The 20,589-nt window shown below is 42.8% G+C and overlaps 1 protein-coding gene across 1 annotated transcript in view; it reads left to right on the top strand.

Moving 5' to 3' along the window:
- LOC116045381 (serine/threonine-protein kinase D3) overlaps window positions 1-20,071 on the top strand; it is a 57,054-nt gene extending 36,983 nt beyond the window's left edge. The window contains exons 7-19 of the mRNA XM_031293015.2: window positions 24-101; window positions 2,125-2,293; window positions 2,476-2,599; window positions 3,307-3,384; window positions 5,949-6,225; window positions 10,301-10,353; window positions 10,525-10,597; window positions 11,832-11,938; window positions 12,892-13,053; window positions 14,546-14,644; window positions 14,746-15,013; window positions 16,581-16,666; window positions 19,596-20,071. Coding sequence (XP_031148875.1) covers window positions 24-101; window positions 2,125-2,293; window positions 2,476-2,599; window positions 3,307-3,384; window positions 5,949-6,225; window positions 10,301-10,353; window positions 10,525-10,597; window positions 11,832-11,938; window positions 12,892-13,053; window positions 14,546-14,644; window positions 14,746-15,013; window positions 16,581-16,666; window positions 19,596-19,769 — 1,748 coding nt within the window. The 3' untranslated portion in view covers window positions 19,770-20,071. The remainder of the gene's footprint in view (window positions 1-23; window positions 102-2,124; window positions 2,294-2,475; window positions 2,600-3,306; window positions 3,385-5,948; window positions 6,226-10,300; window positions 10,354-10,524; window positions 10,598-11,831; window positions 11,939-12,891; window positions 13,054-14,545; window positions 14,645-14,745; window positions 15,014-16,580; window positions 16,667-19,595) is intronic.
- The last annotated feature ends 518 nt before the right edge of the window (window positions 20,072-20,589 follow it).

Raw genomic sequence — 20,589 nt, 5'->3', positions numbered from 1 at the left:
TATCTTCTCCTCTTCTACTGTAGATTGTAAATTTAACTGCCATAAGAGATGTGCGGCCAAAATACCTCGAGACTGCCTCGGTGAGGTTGACTTTAACGGAGGTGAGTTTACTGTTCCCGTCTACACACACAATACACCTGTTGTCCTCACTGTAACATTGTATTTTTACAGTAAAACAAAGTCTAATATCGCACCCCACTCTGCCTCTGTTCATTTGGATTTATACATATTACATTTTAAGTTTGGCGATATTTTTACATCTAAGGAGCAAACAGAGGCAGCGCTGTTGTACGATCTTATTAAAAGAAACATGAGCCCTGAGTTTCACCATTTAGACAAACCTATTTAAAGCAACAAATATTGCATTTGTTTCTGAGAGCAAAGTTTATCTTTTCAAAAAGTTTCAATGTATAGAGAGAAATCAGTGCATCAACGCATAGGCAAGGTGAGGCATATTCAAACATATTTTAATAGCTAAATCAATGAGTTAATGTACAAACAATACAACAGTTGTGTATTTGGCTGTTTTTCACCATCGCCTCTGTTGATGTGAAATGCATGCTGGGATACCTGTCTACCTCAGGTCCACACAGGTCCTCTCCTTTATAAGTAGTCTCGATTAAAACCGTAATAAAGGATTTTAAATCGGGACTTCCACTAGTACGAACAAGAACAGAGATTGAGAATGGTCTGCGTCACACTCACCTCCAGCTACAAAATCCAATATCCAAAAATACTAGGGGAGTTGAAATTAATTATTGCATCGATGCATCACAATGCGGACATGGACGATTCTGCATCGATGCAGTGACCATAATCCATAATAGCAGGGGTCTCCAACAAGTAGCTCGCGAGCAGGTTTCCAGTAGCTTGCCAAAAGGTTGACAAACTGAGACACCAAATTACCACGATATTAAAGGAACACGCCGACTTATTGGGACTTTGTCTTATTCCCCGTATCCCCCAGATTTAGATAAGTCCATACATACCCTTCTCATCTCCGTGCGTGTTGTAGCTCTGTCTGACGCACCCACCGTTAGCCTAGCCTAGCACAGATCCTGGAGGTAACCGGCTCCATCTAGCCTACTGCTCCCAATAAGTGACAAAATAACGCCAACATGTTCCTGTTTACATGTTGTGATTTGTATAGTCACAGCGTGTACAAATAACAAGGTCACATGAGACACAGCCATCTTCTAACCGTATACATACTGGGAACTATATTCTCAGAAAGGCGAAGCACTGCTACTTCTGCTACTTGGGCGGAGGGATTATTACTCCAACTCTGAGTGAACTCCAGGCAAACTCTCTGCTCCTCACCACGGGGCTTCTCAGTTGCCGCGAGCAAATCACTCCGCCCAAGTAGCAGAAGTAGCAGGCCACTAGGCAGGAGCCAGCCTAGTGGCCATTAAAGGAAATGCAGCTTTATGAAATCTTAGGTTTTATTTTTTTAAATTCTCTCTTTATTAAGTTATCACAAGGTACAAACACACAGTTTAATCCTTCTCATAGGACATACTAGCTCTATCTTTCCAAGCCTTCTGTAAAATACAGTTGTAGCAAAGGGTAGTAAAACGGAGTTACAATAGATAATAGGGATCGACCAATTATCAGCCTGGCCGATTATCAGGGCCGATATTTGGCAATTTGTAGATTATCTGTATCAGTGTTTTATTTTACCGATAACCGATATAGTTAATTATTTAAAAAGTGCGTTACTTTGGCTCTGCTGCAGCTCTGTAAACAGTCTGTAACACCTGTAAACAAACTGTTACCACGTTAAAACTTCAGGAAGCTATATTGTTTTTATTTATACATTTTTTTGTTGTGTATTGTGTTTTAAAATTTCAGTTTTATTAAATAATTGCTTAAAGCATTTAAATGAACTAAAATATTTTAATTTGTGTCCAAATATCTGTTATCCGTTTCATTAAGTACTAAAAATTGGTATCTGCCCTAAAAAAAAAACAGTATAAGTTGGAAAAAAAGGACCAATAAGGTAGCTTAGCTTGGAAAACCAAACTTATTAAAATCAGAATGTTGGGGTGTGCCCTAGAAATCTTAGTGTTTTAATAAAAGTCAACGTGAGTTATACATTTTGTACTCCAACTCTGGACTCTGCAGAACCGGCCAGTCCCAGTCTGGACTCGGAGGCGACGATGGAGGTGGACAACTGCGACGCCAACAGCGACGGCGGCCACAGCCTGGATGAGCAGGACGACAAGCTCTTCTTCATCGAGGGGCACGGCTGCACGGACGGCGAGAAGGACGACGAGACGCTCCGAGCTATCAGGTACACAACTCAACCTCTGGACTGATCCAGAAGATCCTCCGGCCTCTCAGCCAGACTCGTGCACATTAAAGAAGCAGAATAAAAGAGAGAGATGATTGTTTTCTTAACCATTTGAGTTGTTGCACATTCTAAAATGTCTGTGTTTGTGTTTCTGTGTGTGTTTTTATCCGTCTCACATGCAGTCCGTGCACGAGCAGCAACATCCCTCTGATGCGAGTGGTTCAGTCCATCAAACACACCAAGAGAAAAAGCGCCACCATGGTTAAAGAGGGCTGGATGGTCCACTACACCAGCACCGACAACCTGGTGAGGAGAGAGAGACAGACAGACAGACAGACAGGGACACACACACAGAAGCAGACAGACAGACAGACAGACACAGACACACACACACACACACACACACACACACACACACACACACAGAAGCAGACAGACAGACAGACAGACAGACAGGGACACACACACACAGGGACACACACACACACACACACACACACACACACACACAGACAGACAGACAGACAGACAGACAGACAGGGACACACTCACAGACAGACAGACACACACACACACACACACACACACACACACACACACACACAAAAGGACACACACACACACACACACACACACACACACACACACACACACACACACACACACACACACACACACACAGAAGGAGACACATACACACACACACACAGACAGGGGCTACTTTTAACTACTTTAAATCCTGTTGGGTAGTTTAATCTGAAATAATGCATCATATTTTAAAAACTGATTATATGGACTGGAGTAAAAAGTACAACATTTGCCTCTGAAATGTAGTGGAGTATAAGTATAAAGTGGCATAAAATAGAAATTTAAGTACAGTGAAAGAAGCGCTTTGTCTGAAATCCTCCATATGTGCGTGCATATATTCTCAGTAAACCCTGTAGAATCTATAAAGTTTGTATCCTTGTAACCCTCCTATCCATGAACTGATGAACTTGGTTTTGTCTTTCCAGAGGAAGAGACATTACTGGAGACTGGACAGCAAGACTCTGACTCTGTTCCAGAATGAAAGTGGAGCCAAGTATTACAAGGTAGGAGACCCAGCCGGCTCAGATCTGGTTTCAGCCGCTCGGCCAAACAAAGCAGCGACGTGAAGAGAACACCGGAGGGAGTCGGGTTCATACAACAACATTCACGAGACATTAGCACACATCGCTGCCTAATTCCAACCAGATCATTTACTGTAATTATCCTCATCAGGTGGGGATGTTAAGTGGTAACCTTCCACTAGAAAAGAAAAAATATAAGAAACACTTGAAATGTTGTAGTTAAACTAGCATTTCACACATGTATGGGTGGCAGTAGCTCAGCCCGTAGGGAGTTGGGTTGGGAACCGGAGGGTCGCCGGTTCAAGTCCCAGTACGGACCAAAGTACAGAGTGTGGATTGGTAGCTGGGGAGATGCCAGTTCACCTCCTGGGCACTGCCAGGTGCTCTTGAGCAAGGCATCGTACCCCCCCAACCGCTCAGGGCGCTGGTCCAGCACTGGCAGCCCCCTCACTCTGACATCTCTCCATTTGTGCATGAATAGGTCCTGAGCATGTGTGTGTATTTCAGGCCTGTGTGTAGTGATTTCTAACAAACAGAGTGTAAATTGTAATTAACAGATTCAATTAATAAATTAAATTAAATTAAATGTATGACATTTGTGATGCACGTCTGCAGACGACACCTGTTACACTTCTCCAACACAACGTATTTTAAAGGGTTGAGCGCAGTGATGCTAGCAAAAAAAAGAAATATTTTTAAACTGCCTCAGATAATGTTTGATTCATATTTCTAAGCTTTGGTCAGCAGCATTGAAATCAGAATGTTTTATTCTCCATATCGTAAGGGATGAAAATGGATTTGAATTACAAAACGCGTCACCGGGATCCATTCAGGATCCATTCAGTCGCTGTTGTCAGCAGATGGAGTTTTGCACAGTAGACGTGGCATTGTAGATGCATTTTTCGGAGCATTTGAAGCTACTAAATTGGCCTTGTTGTGAGATTGTTTCGTCAACTTCGGTTTCCGAAGAATGAACTATATAGCTCAGGTTATTTATATATATCCATATCCATAGCATCATAGATTCAACCACAAATGCAGCCGTAATCTGAGCGTTAAAAACAATATCCACAGCTTCAAGAAGCACAGCCAGACAGAGCAGCTAAACTCCCACTCAGTGGCTGTAAACAGTCGGAGCTTGGCCTTTTGAACGGAGTAATAGGCACTCTAAAAGAGAGCCTGTCAACCACCCAAATACCCAAATACTTGTAGGTTGATACTCTTAATGCACTGTTACTCATTGCGCGGCTCACGAGCCTACTGCGGCTCACCAAGCTTAAATTTGTGGCTCCCATGGCAGTCTATAATACGGTGATATGATCATGAAATACAGATATTCATTATTAATTATTAACAATGAATTATATTAAAAACAAGCAGGGCTATAACATAACCCTAAGTCTGCTCTTACAAATCATTTAAATTTAAAAAATACCCCAAACAGTGGCATTACAAGATGGCTAGAAAAGATATTTAAACTTGCTCTGCCCTTCTGTCCATAACACTTGACTCACTGCGGAGTTGCAAGATTGGGCGGTGTTTCCAGCTGTTAACGCTCTTGAATGGTTAGATACATGTGCTAATGTAGAAAAAAATTGCACATAGTATGTTTAGGGAAGACAGATTGTTAAGCAGACATGCTATTTATGACTGGATGTAACTTTTGATGCTTTTGTGGTAAAAGTGGCTGGCTCTCATGAAAGAAATAGGGAAGACCACTGCTGAAATATGAAATGATCACGTGTGATGTCGGGTCAGTTCAGCTGCAGTTCTTTTTCATTCTCCATCATGTCCCTCTCTCCTACTCCACCTCTTTTCATCTTGTGTGCCAGCGACCTGTTGACCTATACCACACAGCGCTGCAGAAACCTTCCTTTGAACAGAGCGTGGTGAGGGAGGGGTGCAGGAGACTTGTGGTGGTTTTTGTGGAGCCTCTGGTCGCTTCCCTGCCGTCTCTCTCTGGCTCGCCGCCACGCTGCCTCGTGCCCAAAGCGGCTGAGGCACGTCATGCCTTTTAATCAGAGCGTTTGTGGTTTGGGGGGCGAGGAGAAGATGGAGGGGAACTTGGCAAAACACAAAACGTTCAGATGACACCGAGGGGCATAAAAACACCACTGAGCCGATCGTTCTCCTTTTATATGTTTGATCTGGCAGCGTTTAGGCTTTTTGGAGGGGTGGAGTTTTTTTTTGTTTTTTTTCTGCACTCTGCCAGAAAAGGAAGGAAGGAAGGGATGTTCAAACACTGATTTCAAAGAGCAACTCACATTTCAGCAGAGAGAGGAGAGGTGTTAGGATGAAGGGAGCAACCAGCTTAAAGTGTCCTGTGGATCATTTCAAGACCTTCTGGATGCTTGTGATTGGTTAAAATGACTCTTAAAATGGTTTTAATAAGTACAATGTACCAGAATGTGAAGAGAGGAGTGCAGAGGTTTGAGTTTCTGAGCTGAAAGTGGAAGTATGTCCAACAAGATGAACATTTTTTGATTACTTTGGCCTTTAATGAGGCTTGTATCTAAGCGTTTCTATTTATTTTTTACAAACTGCAGGAGATCCCCCTGTCCGAGATCCTCCAGGTGGAGCCGGCGCAGGACTTCGGCAGCCTGCCCCAGGGCAGCAACGCTCACTGCTTCGAGGTGATCACGACCAACATGGTGTACTATGTCGGTGAGGACAGTGGCGGCCTGCATCACAACCCCGCCCTGGCGGCGTCCGGCGTGGGGCGGGACGTGGGCCAGAGCTGGGAGAAGGCCATCCGACAGGCGATGATGCCCGTCACGCCCAAGGCCAGCGTCGGCACCGGGCACAGCCAGGGGAAGGACCACAGTGAGTAACGGCCGGAGTCTTACTTAATGTTCTCGTTGGCATAAAAATATCTAAAGATAACAACATAGCTAAGGTTCAAAGCCAGCTAGCTATTAAGTCTAAAATCGTTCTCTTTTTAAGAAATCGAAATAGACAACAGTAGCCTTGTTGTGATTAGGCAATCTATGCAGTAGAATGGCACAAAGGTTTTTTTTTAAATTGGTGCTACATGGCCAGAAAAATGGGAAAGAATGGCAATCAAAAGGGGCTCTCGCTCAAAGGGTAGAAAACCTACAACTACCAGAATGCACTGTGCCACACCGGAACAATAAACGCTCCGACTGGTCGTTGACGTAATGCGAACCTGTTACAGACAGACAGCCGGCTGGTAACAAACAATCTCGTTTTACAGTTAAACGGTAAGCTGAAATATGATTCTGAAAACATTTTCGGCGAAAAATAGGCAATAAAGTAACAAAGTCTTGATCAGCACTGCCTAGTTTTACGGTTTAATCTAAGTCTGGTCTAAATTTCTGGAACGAGAGAGAGAGGGGCGGTTGTCGCTCGATCCACTTCTATACTCATGGTGTCTGTATGCGGATATACAATCTGTAGTTTGAGCAATAGCCCTAGTGCCAACAGAAAAACGTGAGTAGGAAGATCTGACCACTGCTAAGATTGTTGGAGGTTTAACATAGTTCATTTACTACCAACATTATTATGATACAAAGTTGGTTGAATATTGGCAAAGTATCCCTTTAAGGACAGGCGAGTGAAGATGTCGGGCAATTTCAGACATCATTTAAAACATATAAAAAATGTTCCAAACACAAACCAAAACAAATAATTTGTTGTGCTGAAATGTGGCATTTATTTTATTTACTTCAAGGTTAATTTTACACCTGTGATATGATATATTTAGCTGAATCTTTGTCTAGTCACCAATGTACTGTATATACGGTATTTACTAAAAAGAAGAAGTCTTAGCAATTTCCTAAAACACTCAACACTGTAGGTTTTAACAAACATACTCAAACCAGGAGAAAATGGTGTATTTGTTGGAGTATTTTCAGTTGCAGGCTTATCCTTTTGCCTACATATGATGTGTCTTCGAGGAAGTATTAAGAAAATAAGATCTAAGATGGTCCCGAAAATGATCCCTGAGGCACTCCACGAGTTGTCAGAGCTACAAGGGAAACACTTTTCATGAGTAGGGTTAAAAAAAATGATTAGAACGAATTATTAGAAAGCCATTGAGGTTAATGAGGAACCCACAACCCTGGTTATTTCACTGCCTGCCTTTACCCTTTGACACAGTAATGGAGTCATTTATTTTAGATCACATTAGACTCTGATATGTTTTTATGGTTTAATGGATTTGTCTGTGAAAAGCTTCCAAATATTGTTTCGAGAGACGTCTGTTATACAACCCCACCGCCTACATACACACACACACACACACACACACACACACACACACACACACACTGCTGACATTTTAACATGATTGAAGGGATTTCAGAGGATTTACTGCTCTGATTCATCTCAGGTTAAAGTATCTTTTTGTCTAGCTACGCTAACCACATGCTGACTCCATCTCCGTACTAAACACACAAGCATGAGTTTATATTAATCTTCTCATCGAACTCGTAAAGAAAGCAAACAAGCTCATTTCCCAAAATGTCAAACTATTCCTTTAAGCTGCTGTAAACGAAACTCAAGACTTCCTGCACGTTATTCAAAGTAAAAGCCTTGTAGGGTTGCGATGGATTCTGCTCTTCGAATTGCTGGGGGGCTTTTAGTTTGAAACATTTGGAGGAAGTGTACAGCAAACAATACCAACAGCAAGTTAACAAGAAAAAAAAAAACGATTTTCACTAAAATGTGATCATAGTTCAAACATAGGAAATAATAGCCTGTTTCCAAATAAAAGCCTTTTCCATTGAGGCCAATAAAGGCTTTTTAAGAACGAACAGTTTGACTACAGATCTGTACTTCACACAGTTTACATTTCTGTCGATACCGTTACATAAACTCTCTGGAGGATGACCTAAACGATGACCTGAATATCAACAGGCTGCCTGCTTCCAGCAGACTGTCGGTATTGATCGCAGGGAGGGATGACCTGGTCAAACCTTGGGCCAGCGATCTGAAATCAATATCAGCTCATCAGTTCATCCTCTGAACAGAATGCGCCTTCGGCTTTTTAACATCAGGCTGAATTAACACAGCACGAAAGAGCTTCCTTTTATATGCACGTACACATATTTAAAGGTCCCATGGCATGAAAATTTCACTTTATGAGGTTTTTTAACATTAATATGAGTTCCCCCAGCCTGCCTATGGTCCCCCAGTGGCTAGAAATGGTGATAGATGTAAACCGAGCCCTGGGTATCCTGCTCTGCCTTTGAGAAAATGAAAGCTCAGATGGGCCGATCTGGACTCTTCCCCTTATTATGCCATAAGGGGAAAGGTTACCTCCCCTTTCTCTGCTTTGCCCGCCCAGAGAATTTGGCCCGCCCATGAGAGAGAGAGAGACATCATGGCTTGAAAACAAGCGAAGCATGGCAGTTGGTCAAGGCCACACCCCCACCCTCCCCCTTGCCCCCCCCCCTCTCTCCTCCTCAATAGCATTTAAAGCTACAGACACAGAAATGGTACATCCTAAGGAAAGCTCATTGTGGGACTGGCTCTAGTGGCTGTAATTCTGCACCAAGGCTGAATTTCAGGAAAGAGACTTCAGATACAGTATTAGGGGACCACTAAGGTCTATATAAAGAGACTTCAGATACAGTATTAGGGGACCACTAAGGTCTATATAAAAGAGACTTCAGATACAGTATTAGGGGACCACTAAGGCCTATATAAAAGATACTTCAGATACAGTATTAGGGGACCACTAAGGCCTATATAAAAGCATCCAAAAAGCAGCATGTCATAGGACCTTTAAACCCAGATATAAAAAAAAAATGTTTGTCATATCTGGAAAATGATTTAAAGGTCGTTATTACAGATGGAAACATCCTCAGTGTTCTTTCATCACGTGTTGAACCAACAAATCCTCCTCCGTCATCTCTCTCTTTAACAAACATAGGAAATGAGATTTTAATGATCTGAAGGTTAGAAAAATAAAAAATCAGAATCAGCTTTATTGGCCAGGTTTGCGTAAACAAACAAGGGATTTGACTCCGGTTAATCTTTGCTCTCAAAGTACAACACTCAACATATAAAGAATAACAACAGGACATTAAGGAATATAAAAAAATACTGTTAAGTATGCAGTATAACAATACAATAAAGGGGCTGCACAATTAATGGCAATTTTACCGATACTGTAAAATGGACTAGTTCAATATCCAAATCGCAGGGTGGGGGCGCAGTATTTGTTAAAGGCAAAATATGTTCCAAACCATTCTGAATGAAGTATTGTGGTGCTGCGGAGACGTCCCGGCCTACAAATCCTATCCTACAGACTAGAGGTGTGAATCTTCACTGATCTCCCGATTCGATTCAATTACGATTATCATGTTAGCGATTAGATTATATTCGATATCTCGATGCATCACGATGCATCATGATGCGTCAAATACATGTTTCTATTAACGCCATATAGGATATTTAATTCATAGCTTTTCAAGCTTCAAAAACCAAACATTCTGCAGTGCTCTAATACTAAATAAATTGGATACATAAAACTACAGCACTGAGCACATGGCACTTCCTGAATGTGCAAAACATAACAGAATATGTAAACAGAAAGGTTGTTAGGCCTACGTAAACAGAAATAATCGATTTTGGCCCGGCCGATTATTGATATTTGATTAATTTCAACACCTCTACTACAGACTAAAGAAAACATCTATGTTTGGTACAGATCCTCACAAAAAATCACACTATAATCAATTTCATTTTTAAAAGTTTAACATTTTGTCAATGAAAATGAGAATATTGATACAAAAATGATCATTTCCTCCAATATGGTGAATCATATCTCAATCGCAATATCAGTCAAAAAATAATGGCAATTAGATATTTTCCTCGCATCGTGCAGCCCTGGTTTATATATTGTGTTGTTGTTCGTCTCGTGTCTCCTCAGAGGAAGTCTCCATCAGCATATCAGTGTCCAACTCCCAGATACAAGAAAACGTGGTAAGTCTTCCCTCGTTCCTGCTGTCGTCACGTTTATTCACCGAGGTTGTGACAAATGTCTCGTATGATAAACCAAACCCAACAATGTTTCATGTTGTGTGTCAAAGAGAGATTTTTTAAAAAAAAAGGTCTGAGTTTTTGTGAAAGCTGCGTGTTCTCTCTGTTGTTCAGGATATCAGTTCAGTGTATCAGATCTTTGCTGACGAAGTCCTCGGCTCCGGACAGTTTGGGATCGTCTACGGAGGTGAGAGGCAGAAAACTGCACTCAACGGTTCAAACCCAATGAAACAATGAGCCTTACGCTATTACATTACATGTCATTTAGCTGACGCTTTTATCCAAAGCGACTTACAATTGCTACATATGTCAGAGGCCACACACCTCTGGAGCAACTAGGGGTTAAGCGTCTTGCTCAGGGACACGTTGGTTGATGTATCGCAGTGGGAATCAAACCAGGATCTCCCACACCAAAGGCATGGGTTATATCCACTGCGCCATCACCACCCATCAAGCCTTCTTAAAGGACAAATCCGGCGCAAAATTAACCTAGGGGTTAACAACACATGTGTACCTAGTCAACTGTTCTCTGGGATATGTTTTCATGCTAATCGAATGTGACCAGTTTTAGCTCAAACCGCTAATTAGCTTATAACGCTACTCGCCGGGGCACGCAAAAGTAAAAAAAAAAAATCTCTATTTCTATACCACTAACAAGGCTCAAAATGTCACCACACTTCCATGGTAGCATAATGAGGGTCCCTACATGTAAACCCAAGCATTGAGAACTTTGTAAGTGTACAGACACTTTATTAAAATGTATAAAGACAGTACCGTTCGGTGTACAGGCAAGCGCCATCTTTGGAAAACAGTAATGAGCGCCATGCAACCAGTAACCAGTAACATAGCTCCAGCATGGTTCAGTTTACATGTAGGGACCCTCATTATGCTAACGTGGAAGTGTGGTGCTATTTTGAGCCTTGTTAGTGGTGTAGAAATAGCGATTTTTTTTTTTACTTTTGCGTGCCCCGACGACTAACTTTATAAGCCAATTATCGGTTTGCACTAAAACTGGTCGGAAACTGGTGTACATGAAAACAAAACAGATCCCAGAGAACGGTCGACTCGGTACACACGTTATTAACCCCTAGGTTAATTTTGCGCCAGAATTGTCCTTTAATCTGCCAGAAAGCTCACAGCATTTTATTTGAGACGTATTCCTCTTTCTGTGGGAAAATATAGAAGCTAAAAAAAGTCCTGCTGATTCAAAATCGCTGTCTCTAAAGTTAGTTGAATTACAGATAAATACCTGAATGCTGTATGTTGAAAGGCTGACACTTCACTGGGTTGCTGGGTTGAATGTGTAAGAAGTAGGTGAAGTAGTAGGAATAGTTGTCTTGAGTTGAGAATGGGTTTAATCCGTATGAATGTCATTGACTACATTAAATATAAGTAGAGAGTTAACACTGCATCTTCTGCAGGTAAACACAGAAAGACCGGCAGAGACGTGGCGATCAAAATCATCGACAAAATGAGGTTTCCCACCAAACAGGAGAGCCAGCTGAGGAACGAGGTGGCCATTCTCCAGGTACGTACACTCTGGCTGTCAGCAGCTGAACACAACGCAGAATGAAGTGATGTACTAACATCTGGAACAATAGAGGCAGAAACAAGCTCTTAAGCCCTATTCGCATAAATCACAGACATGCCATTTCGCACGGGACTTATCTCTACTAAGTCTACTATCTACTTCACAGGACCTCATTGTTCGGCGAAAAATGGTACGTCATTTGCAGGGGAATTTTTACTTGACAAATTACAGAAGTTCGATCCGATTTGCACGGGATTAAGATCACCGACAACCTCGGTAATTACTACAAATTAATAGAGGTCACCAGGTAATACTAATCCTGTGCGAATAGGGCTTTAGACTTCCTAATTTAGCACTTTTGGAAGCTTAAACTGATTGTAAGATGTCTTCTTTCTATTCTTTTCTATCTATTTGTCTTTCATTTTGATTTCTTATCTTGAACAACCGAAAAGAAAACATTGAAAAAAATGAAAAAGAAGGTATAATGTAACCCCTGTGTTGTCTTCCCGTCACCCGTGCAACTTTTTGTTTTTCTGGGTCAAAATTTTGAATTCAAACTTTTCAACATTTTGTTGTTCTTTTTTCGACACACACTCACTTTTCCCGACGTTGTTGTCACTTTTTTCCAAGTTTTTGTTGATTTTTCTTTTTTAAAAATTCACTTTTTTCAACGCTCATTTTTTTTATTTTTTTTTTTGAATGCTATAGAATTAAATAAAACACCCAAATTCAATGAAAGTAGTGAACTGATCATTTATTTGACTTGTGAAGAGTAATAGTTGTATGGAACCATCCATTTTTTTTTGACAGTTTGGTTGAAAGAAACCCAAATTTTTGATATAGAAACTTTTTGAAAAGGGGTCAGAATTGACCCGAGGACAACAGGAGGGTTAAATGTTGAAATGCCTAAGCTGTAGTTCATTGTTCTTGTTTTGAACGGTTTCCGACAGAACCTGCACCACCCGGGGATCGTCAACCTGGACTGCATGTTCGAGACGCCCGAGCAGGTGTTCGTCATCATGGAGAAGCTCCACGGCGACATGTTGGAGATGATTTTATCCAGCGAGAAGAGCCGGCTGCCCGAACGCCTCACCAAGTTCCTGGTCACGCAGGTCGGTGACAACCGGGAACCTCCGAACGATGGCGATCAAAAGTTTCCAGATTATCGCGTCTTGTTTTGTTCGAAGAACAGTTGCTCGACTGGTCGATTAATTGACTAATAGTTGTTAATGTTGATGTTGTGTTTACAGCTCGCCCAGACTGGACAAAACACATATTAAAGCATTTTTAAACATGGTGGTAGATAAGAGTTAATCCCGATTCTGCAGCCACATTTAATTTTAATCAACGGTATTTAACGGTAAATCTATTCAGAAACTGAATTTGTTGCAACATTCAGGAGAAGTTGGACAATTTTTACATTATTTTTTAGATCCGTATGTGTGAATTTGTTTGCAAATTTGGACTGAGGTCTTTTAAAGGTCCCATGGCATGACAATTTCACTTTGAGGTATTTTAACATTAATATGCGTTCCCCCAGCCTGCCTATGGTCCCCCAGGCTAGAAATGGTGATAGGTGTAAACCGAGCCCTGGGTATCCTGCTCTGCCTTTGAGAAAATGAAAGCTCAGAGAGCCCCCCCCTCTCTCCTCCTCAATAGCATTTAAAGCTACAGACACAGAAATGGCACATCCTAAGGAAAGCTCATTGTGGGACTGGCTCTAGTGGCTGTAATTCTGCACCAAGGCTGAATTTTGGGAAAGAGACTTCAGATACAGTATTAGGGGACCACTAAGGCCTATATAAAGAGACTTCAGATACAGTATTAGGGGACCACTAAGGTCTATATAAAAGAGACTTCAGATACAGTATTAGGGGACCACTAAGGTCTATATAAAAGAGACTTCAGATACAGTATTAGGGGACCACTAAGGTCTATATAAAGAGACTTCAGATACAGTATTAGGGGACCACTAAGGCCTATATAAAAGAGACTTCAGATACAGTATTAGGGGACCACTAAGGCCTATATAAAGAGACTTCAGATACAGTATTAGGGGACCACTAAGGTCTATATAAAAGAGACTTCAGATACAGTATTAGGGGACCACTAAGGTCTATATAAAAGAGACTTCAGATACAGTATTAGGGGACCACTAAGGTCTATATAAAGAGACTTCAGATACAGTATTAGGGGACCACTAAGGCCTATATAAAAGAGACTTCAGATACAGTATTAGGGGACCACTAAGGTCTATATAAAAGAGACTTCAGATACAGTATTAGGGGACCACTAAGGTCTATATTAAAGATACTTCAGATACAGTATTAGGGGACCACTAAGGTCTATATTAAAGATACTTCAGATACAGTATTAGGGGACCACTAAGGTCTATATAAAAGAGACTTCAGATACAGTATTAGGGGACCACTAAGGTCTATATTAAAGATACTTCAGATACAGTATTAGGGGACCACTAAGGCTTATACAAAAGTATCCAAAAAGCAGCATGTCATAGGACCTTTAAGATTGCAAGGATTGTTTATTTCCTTCTACACTTCGACTGTTGAGTGTTAACTCAGCTCGTACATGTTGTGTCTGTAGATCCTGGTGGCTCTGAGACATCTACACTTCAAGAACGTCGTCCACTGTGATCTGAAGCCGGAGAACGTTCTCCTGGCCTCGGCAGAACCCTTCCCTCAGGTTAGAACAACTCCAATATCTGTCTCTTTTCTTTCTGGTGCTTTCTGGTGTAGCAGATTCACGACTCAAACTTTAACATTTCCGTCGTGTTTTTCCTCCAGGTGAAGCTCTGCGACTTCGGCTTCGCTCGTATCATCGGGGAGAAGTCGTTCCGCCGCTCGGTGGTCGGCACGCCGGCCTATCTGGCGCCCGAGGTGCTTCGCAGCAAAGGCTACAACCGCTCGCTAGACATGTGGTCGGTCGGCGTCATTATCTACGTCAGCCTGAGCGGGACGTTTCCCTTCAACGAGGACGAGGACATCAACGACCAGATCCAGAACGCTGCCTTCATGTACCCATCCAACCCCTGGAAGGAGATCTCGGAGCAAGGTAAGGGACGGTTTAAATCATCAGTAGCCTTGCATCGCCAGACTCTCCTCCACAGCGCTGCAGAGGGTGGGTCTGGCTAGTCCACACAGCATTCTGGGATGGGAGAAAAACATGCTCTGGTTTATTGGCATTTCTTTAAACCAATCACAATCATCTTGGACAGCGCTAAGCGCCGGACAGAGCAACGGTGCTGCTGCAAAATAGTCTCTGGAAGGAACTTGTTTTGGTGGAACGTGTACGTTCAAAAGTAGTTTTAGTCGTGCAACAGAAAACTCAGATTGGACAGATAGTCTAGCTAGCTGTCTGGATTTACCCTGCAGAGATCTGAGGAGCAGTTAACCATAGTCCTCACAAATCCACTAGAGGTTAGAATGCCAACACAAAGAATGAGGAAGGGGAAGGACATCCGGCCGAAAAGACGGACATCGGGCGGGATTTCAGGCTGCAGTTTGGTTTGGAGAGTTTCTGTTTTTATTTCTTGTTTCAGTAGACTGACGTTTTCACAGCGCTGCACCGTCTCCAAAAAAAAGTAACAACAGTTACTCACACAATCCTACGCCGCACGCATTCAATGTAGCCAAAGCGTACGCCGTAAAGAGACGTCGTACCACAACTGAAATTATAATAAGCCTCATCAAATGGAAAAAAAAACTCCTCAACATGAAGCTAATAAATGTAGAACTGCAACAATTAGCACATTCATGTATTAGTTGATTGACAGAAATTTCAAACGATTCATTGTTTAAGATGCAATGAAAAAATGTCCAAACTTTCTCTGGTTGCAGCTTCTCCGATGTAAGGAATTGCTGCTGCTTTTAGATCATTGTAAACTAAATATCTTTGAGTTTTTGTAAGCCTTCGTTGAATAAAATAAGACATTTAATGGTGCCGACAAGGACATCTTTCACTCTTATAGACCAAGCAATTAATCGAGAAAAAGATAAGTCAATAATGGAAATATTTGTGCGTTGCAGCGCTAAATAAATGCAGGTATATTTGTGGACCAGTGCATCACTATACTGTATGTAGATGTTGTCCTTCAAACAGTTTGTAGTGCTGGAGATAAAACAAGTTGTAGATTTAAAGTTGGAAATCAGATTTACAGTAAAACTAAGCTTACAATGTAAAGGTTTGATGTATTTTTTTAACAATACGTAATTATTTGAAAGTGTATTTATGTTGTTTTTGCAGTTAAAAGATTAACAGAAGCATATGCAAATATCTTGTCCTGCGTTTGTAGGATGCTGATTTGGTTTAGGACCCTGAATCTTATAGTTTTGTGGACATTTTGTTTCATAATAGTTAAAAAAATGTACCTGAATAAACTGTCCAGTCATCAGTGTGGAAAAGAAGTCTGTAAAAAGGCTTAATACGTACTGTACATCTACATAACATTCAGTCTACACAGCTGACACATCTTAACAGCTGCACGTTTACCTTTTACGTGTTCTTTTATCTTTTTAAAAATGTGTTTTTATTTGAGCTATTAAATCCGTTTCCCTTTTGAAAATGAAACTGACTGTGGCTCAAACATCGGATCCTGAGTGTTTGTTCTTCTTCCTCACAGCCACAGACCTCATCAATAACCTGCTGCAGGTGAAGATGAGGAAGCGCTACAGCGTGGACAAGTCGCTGAGTCACCCCTGGCTGCAGGTACCCAGACTTTAACAAGCTTTTCTTTACTTTAACAAACCTCAGGACACTCTGCAGCAGGACAGAGTCATGCTGGAACTTTGTCTCAGTAAGAAGCTGATTGAGAAAATATGTTTACAGGGATTTTAAAAGCTATAACCCAAGATATAGCAATTTTCAGGTTCATACTTGTATTTTTTTTTTACTATTAGAACATGTTTACATGCATTAAAGTGCTCATATTATGCTCATTTTCCATCCATCCATCCATCTTTGTCCGCTTATCCGGTCTCGGGTTGCAGGGGTAGCAGCTCCAGCAGGGGACCCCAAACTTCCCTTTCCCGAGCCACATTAACCAGCTCCGACTGGGGGATCCCGAGGCGTTCCCAGGCCAGGTTGGAGATATAATCCCTCCACCTAGTCCTGGGTCTTCCCCGAGGCCTCCTCCCAGCTGGACGTGCCTGGAACACCTCCCTAGGGAGGCGTCCAGGGGGCATCCTTACCAGATGCCCGAACCACCTCAACTGGCTCCTTTCGACGCGAAGGAGCAGCGGCTCTACTCCGAGCTCCTCACGGATGACTGAGCTTCTCACCCTATCTCTAAGGGAGACGCCAGCCACCCTCCTGAGGAAACCCATTTCGGCCGCTTGTACCCTGGATCTCGTTCTTTCGGTCATGACCCAGCCTTCATGACCATAGGTGAGGGTAGGAACGAAAACTGACCGGTAGATTGAGAGCTTTGCCTTCTGGCTCAGCTCTCTTTTCGTCACAACGGTGCAATGAAGTGAATGTAATACCGCACCCGCTGCGCCGATTCTCCGACCAATCTCCCGCTCCATTGTTCCCTCACTCGCGAACAAGACTCCAAGGTACTTGAACTCCTTCACTTGGGGTAAGGACTCATTCCCTACCTGGAGAAGGCACTCCATCGGTTTCCTGCTGAGAACCATGGCCTCCGATTTAGAGGTGCTGATCCTCATCCCAGCCGCTTCACACTCGGCTGCGAACCGATCCAGTGAGTGCTGAAGGTCACAGGCCGACGATGCCATCAGGACCACATCATCTGCAAAAAGCAGCGATGAGATCCCCAGCCCACCGAACTGCAACCCCTCTCCACCCCGACTACGCCTCGATATCCTGTCCATAAATACTACAAACAGGATTGGTGACAAAGCGCAGCCCTGGTGGAGGCCAACTCTCACCTGAAACGAGTCCGACTTACTGCCGAGAACCCGGACACAGCTCTCGCTTTGGTCGTACAGAGATTGGATGGCCCTGAGAAGGGACCCCCTCACCCCGTACTCCCGCAGCACCTCCCACAGTATCTCCCGGGGGACCCGGTCATACGCCTTCTCCAGATCCACAAAGCACATGTAGACCGGGATCCTTGCAAAAGTAAAGATCTGGTCCGTTGTTCCACGACCAGGACGGAATCCGCATTGTTCCTCTTCAACCTGAGGTTCGACTATCGACCGAACCCTCCTTTCCAGCACCTTGGAGTAGACTTTACCGGGGAGGCTGAGAAGTGTGATACCCCTGTAATTGGCACACACCCTCTGGTCCCCCTTTTTAAAAAGGGGAACCACCACCCCGGTCTGCCACTCCTTAGGCACCGACCCAGACTTCCACGCAATGTTGAAGAGGCGTGTCAGCCAAGACAACCCCTCCACACCCAGAGCTTTAAGCATTTCTGGACGGATCTCATCAATCCCTGGGGCTTTGCCACTGTGGAGTTGTTTAACTACCTCAGCAACTTCCACCAGGGAAATTGACGACAATCCCCCATCATCCTCCATCATCAATTATGCTCATTTTCAGGTTCATAATTGTATTTAGAGGTTATATCAGAATAGGTTTACATGGTTTAATTTTCATAAAACACCATCTTTTTGTTGTACTGCACATTGCTGCAGCTCCTCTTTTCACCCTGTGTGTTGAGCTCTCTGTTTTAGCTACAGAGTGAGACCTCTCACTGCTGTAACATCTTTGTTGGGAGTCGCACATGCTCAGTACCTAGGTAAGGACTACTAGCCAGTCAGAAGCAGAGTATGAGGGCGTGCCCTGACAGTACCTAGGTAAGGACTACTAGCCAGTCAGAAGCAGAGTATGAGGGCGTGCCCTGACAGTAGCTAGGTAGCGCAAACCGATAATTAGTCGTCGGGGCAGTGGTAAAGTAAAAAGAAATCTCTATTTCTACACCACTAACAAGGCTCAAAATAGCACCACACTTCCACGGTAGCATAATGAGGGTCCCTACATGATAACTGAAGCACTGAGAACTTTGTGTAGTGTACAGACACTTTATTAAAAAGATAGATTATAAAGACAGTACCGTTCACGTATACATGCGGGCGCCATCTTGGGAAAACAACGATCAGTCGAATGACGAACACCGTGCAACCAGTAACGTAGCTCAAGCACAGCGTTTGTCGTTCGACTGGTCATGACTGTTTTCCCAAATGGCGCCCGCATGTATACAGTACGTGAACGGTCTTTCTAATCTATCTTTTTAATAAACTGTCTGTACACTTACAAAGTTCTCAATGCTTCGGTTTACATGTAGGGACCCTCGTAAGTGTGGTGCTATTTTGAGCCTGGTTAGCGGTATAAAATAGAGATTTCTTTTTACTTTAGCCGTGTCCCGTCGACTAGCGTTATAAGCTAATTAGCAGTTTGCGCTAAAACTGGTCACATTCGATTAGCATGAAAACATATCCCAGAGAACGGTCGACTCGGTACACGTTATTAATGTGTTCATTTTGCGCCGGATTTGTCCTTTAATGTTAATATGTAGATATGTGGATTCTTTTAATCAAATATTTTCAATTTTCTCAAATTAGTTAAGCTGCTCTACAATGTTTCCACGTACCCCTGGTTGGGAATCAATGGCTTACTGCACCTTTAATACTTGTTCCTGGGTTTAAACGGTGCTGTTGTGGTCGTCTTGCAGGATTACCAGACCTGGCTGGACCTCCGGGAGTTTGAGACGAAGCGAGGCGAGCGCTACATCACCCACGAGAGCGACGACGCCCGCTGGGAGGAGCACGCCGACGAGAGAGGCCTGCACTGCCCCAAACACTTCATCATGTCGCCCAACCTGGACGACATGGACGAGGACCCCTAGCGGCGCCCGCGCAGGGCGAGACATTTCCCGCCAGGCAGCGGCCGATCCGAGGCGACCCTCGACGCTGGCCATGGAGATCGCGTCCAAAGGCGGCGCGGCGTGTTCGTGGAGGCGGTCAGGCAGCTGTGTGACGACACTGTGACAATAATTCAGGTCCAGAGAATTTTTTTCAATTTTCAAATTTTTTTTTTCCTATTTCACTGCGATTTTTCTACAAGCCAACAAACACACCCGGTGAGCCAAAATTCAACATTCGAAAGCGTGAAAACGTCTGTACTGCCAGTCGAGCTGCAGAAGGGCTATATATATATATATATATATATATATATATATATATATATATATATATATATATATATATATATATATACACGTTTTCAGCTCATATAGCATATTTTTATGACGTCGTCGTTGCGTTTTAGATCATGTAAAGCTGTGTAGAGATTGTCTATGTGACGCTAACTCAGAAGAACCAAACGCGTCTTGATTATCTTCTGACTATAATGTACATTTTTTTCTTGTTCTTTGTTGGGATGTCTTTGCACTATTTGGGAAAGTCTTTTAGAATTTCACTGATAATAACTTTTTAGTTTGTTAATCTGCAAAAGTAAACTTCTTCCTAACCCCCCAAAAAAGTTTTCTGAAGGGATGAAGACTGAATTCTCAGGTTGTTATGACTAGCGGGGCAGTCATTGTAAAGTTTGTCCTGAAGGTGGCGTAGGAGGGTTAATCACCTGTACGGTGGCCTTTTTGGGACATCTCAGCTCTTTGTACTTTGAATGCTGATGTTACACAACAGAATATGAACTTAGAGTGAGCA

This window comes from Sander lucioperca, chromosome 19, assembly GCF_008315115.2.
Source record: "Sander lucioperca isolate FBNREF2018 chromosome 19, SLUC_FBN_1.2, whole genome shotgun sequence".
Taxonomy (NCBI): domain Eukaryota; kingdom Metazoa; phylum Chordata; class Actinopteri; order Perciformes; family Percidae; genus Sander; species Sander lucioperca.
The sequence above is the reverse complement of the archived record's forward strand: the minus strand, read 5'-3'. Positions and strand labels throughout refer to the sequence as shown.